Consider the following 2,956-nt stretch of genomic DNA (forward strand, 5'->3'; position numbering starts at 1 on the left):
TCCGACCTCCAAACCAACTCCCTCCCCATGTCAATCGGTTGCTTTGAATTCCACATGTTCTCATTTCTGTTAACAGTCTCTGATGTTAAACCTTATCGAATGCCTCTGGAAGTCAATATACACATAACCCCCATAGACACTCCATTATTTACCACATTAGTTACATCTTCAAAAAGGTCAACTAGTTTCGTTAGACTTGACTTACACTTTACAAATCCATGCTGGCTCTCTCTGATCAATTCAGGTTTATCCAAGTGCTCAGTCATTCTTTCCCTAATAACAGATACTGGTAACTTCCCCACAACAGACGTCAGACTAATAGGTCTATAATTTCCTGTTTTATCTCTCCTACCCTTCGTATAAAACGGAATGACATTGGCAATTTTTTCAATCCATGGAACAATTCCTGAATCAAGAGAGTTTTGAACGATCATGACTAAAGCATGTACAATTTCCACACCTATTCCCCTTCGTCCCCTGGGGTTTCCTCGTAGATCAGACCCGAGATCCGCTTGACACCGCCACAGCGAGCCAGGCGGCGGATGGCTGGTTTGGTGATCCCCTGGATGTTATCACGAAGCACTTTCCGTTGCCGCTTGGCTCCACCTTTGCCCAGTCCTTTGCCTCCTTTACCTCTGCCAGACATGATGATTCTTCACTCAGATCACTGCTGAATGAATAACGAACTTCTGCTGGTTCCCTTTTTATGCAGCCTGAGCCGATCTGTCTGAAACATGCACAGGATGAAAGATTGAGGGGAGGAGAGAGAGTGAGATATTAAACAGGGAGGGGAGGAGAGAGAGTGAGATATTAAACAGAGAGGGGAGGAGACAGAGTGAGATATTAAACAGAGAGGGGAGGTGAAAGAGTGAGATATTAAACAGAGAGTGGAGGAGATAGAGTGAGATATTAAACAGAGAGGGGAGGAGAGAGAGTGAGATATTAAACAGAGAGGGGAGGAGAGAGAGTGAGATATTAAACAGAGAGGGGAGGAGAGAGAGTGAGATATTAAACAGAGAGGGGAGGAGACAGAGTGAGATATTAAACAGAGAGGGGAGGAGACAGAGTGAGATATTAAACAGAGAGGGGAGGAGAGAGAGTGAGATATTAAACAGAGAGGGGAGGAGAGAGAGTGAGATATTAAACAGAGAGGGGAGGAGAGAGAGTGAGATATTAAACAGAGAGGGGAGGAGAGAGAGTGAGATATTAAACAGGGTGGGGAGGAGAGAGAGTGAGATATTAAACAGGGAGGGAAGGAGAGAGAGTGAGATATTAAACAGAGAGGGGAGGAGAGAGAGTGAGATATTAAACAGAGAGGGGAGGAGAGAGAGTGAGATATTAAACAGAGAGGGGAGGAGAGAGTCAGAGTGACGGACAGAGCGGAGAGCGGCCTCTGATCTTCCCGCTCCACCTCCAGCTTTCTCCTCCCGCCAATTTCAAACCGTTTCTCGATAATTGAACCGAAATACAGCGGTCCGCACAAACCCTTACAGACTCGGGCTTCATATTCAAGGATTCCCAGAAACACGGAGCCTTTAAATAAGCCCCGTTACAATTAACAGTCAGTAATATTCCTGCCTAAATACAGTCCCTTCTATAACAAGTCAACCCGCCTCCTCCCATTTCAGTCCCAGACCCGATTCGATCTCCCCACACATCCCGTCCCAGACGGGTTCAGCAGTTTACAAACACTTTATTCCCGCTGATTTGAAGAATCTCATGTGTTGGGGTTTGAATTGTGATTGCGGCGGATCTCCGCCAGTTTTACCCTGTCACCGACTCTCGCCCTGAATCTGTGAAAACAATGAACTGGGACTGGAGCCGAACACCCGCCAGTTACAGTGAGGCCCGGCCCGGACATCCCATTCTCTCCATTTTATTCCAGACAGTGGGAGTGGGGCCGGGGTAGCGAATGTCAGCGAGTCACCAGGACCCTGGGTTTATTGGAAATTATTTCTATCTGAAATCTGAGCCCGGCCCCGGGACAGGAATCATCTGATTCCGGGATCAGCTCTTTTCTGAGAGACCTGGGTGGCTCTGAGAAGAGCCGTTGGCTTCAGATGGTCACAAGTTGCACTTGATTTGTCACTTCTTTTTGCCCGCTGCTTTCTTGGGCTTTGCTGACCTCGGCTTGGGTTTGGCCCTCGGTTTTTCTCCCTTCTTCGCCGCCGCTTTCTTCTTAATTGGGGATTTCGCCGCCTTTTTTTTGGCGGCTGGTTTCTTTCCGGGAGATTTCTTGGCGGCTGGTTTCTTTCCGGTAGATTTCTTGGCCGCTGCTTTCTTTGCCGTTAATTTCTTGGCTGCTGTTTTCGTTGCCGCTGGTTTCTTTCCGGGAGATTTCTTGGTTCCTTGTTTCTTCACCTTCTTTCCCACTTTTGCCTGGGTTTCCTTCTTAGCGACTCTGAAGGAGCCCGAGGCGCCCGTGCCCTTGATCTGCACCAGGGAGCCTTTTTCCACATTTCTCGTGATACTTAATTTGATCTGGGACCGGAGCTTCTCCACATCCAGGCCTTTGGTAGCCAGAACCTTCTTTATCGCGGCCAGGGAGATCCCCTTGCGATCCTTGCAATCCGCCACAATCTTGAGGATCTGTTCGCTCAATTTGGGACCGGCTGTCCTGGGTCGGGGAACCGCCTTCTTCTTCTTCGGAGCATTAGTTTGAGCGGCGGCGGCTGGAGGAGCCGTTTCGGCGGCTGCAGTATCTGTCATCTCCGGGACTCTGTGGAAAATCTCTCTGACAGTCAGAGCTGGGTCAGAAATGAAACGAGAGGCGGCGGCACAGAGCAACTTAAAGGCACAGAGCGGACGGGGCGGAGACACCCTGCTGTCAGCTCCCGGCCCCTCCAGCCTCTCTGTGTTTCTCTCTCCTCTTAAACTCCCCGATTCCAATTAAAATCGGGCACTCCAGACTCCCGGACGAGCCCCTTCCTATCTCTAACACCGGAATGTTTGCTGT

At 49.3% G+C, this 2,956-nt stretch overlaps 1 protein-coding gene across 1 annotated transcript; it reads right to left on the reverse strand.

Annotated features, from left to right (window-relative positions):
• Positions 1-2,085: 2,085 nt before the first annotated feature.
• On the reverse strand, positions 2,086-2,709 carry LOC137319853 (histone H1-like). The gene is made up of 2 exons (XM_067981767.1): positions 2,527-2,709; positions 2,086-2,379 (listed from the first exon to the last, which is right to left on the reverse strand). The coding sequence occupies exons 1-2, from the start codon at positions 2,707-2,709 to the stop codon at positions 2,086-2,088; spliced, it is 477 nt and encodes a 158-aa protein (XP_067837868.1).
• Between the last annotated feature and the right edge of the window lie 247 nt (positions 2,710-2,956).

This window comes from Heptranchias perlo, unplaced genomic scaffold (genome assembly GCF_035084215.1).
Source record: "Heptranchias perlo isolate sHepPer1 unplaced genomic scaffold, sHepPer1.hap1 HAP1_SCAFFOLD_90, whole genome shotgun sequence".
Lineage (NCBI taxonomy): Eukaryota > Metazoa > Chordata > Chondrichthyes > Hexanchiformes > Hexanchidae > Heptranchias > Heptranchias perlo.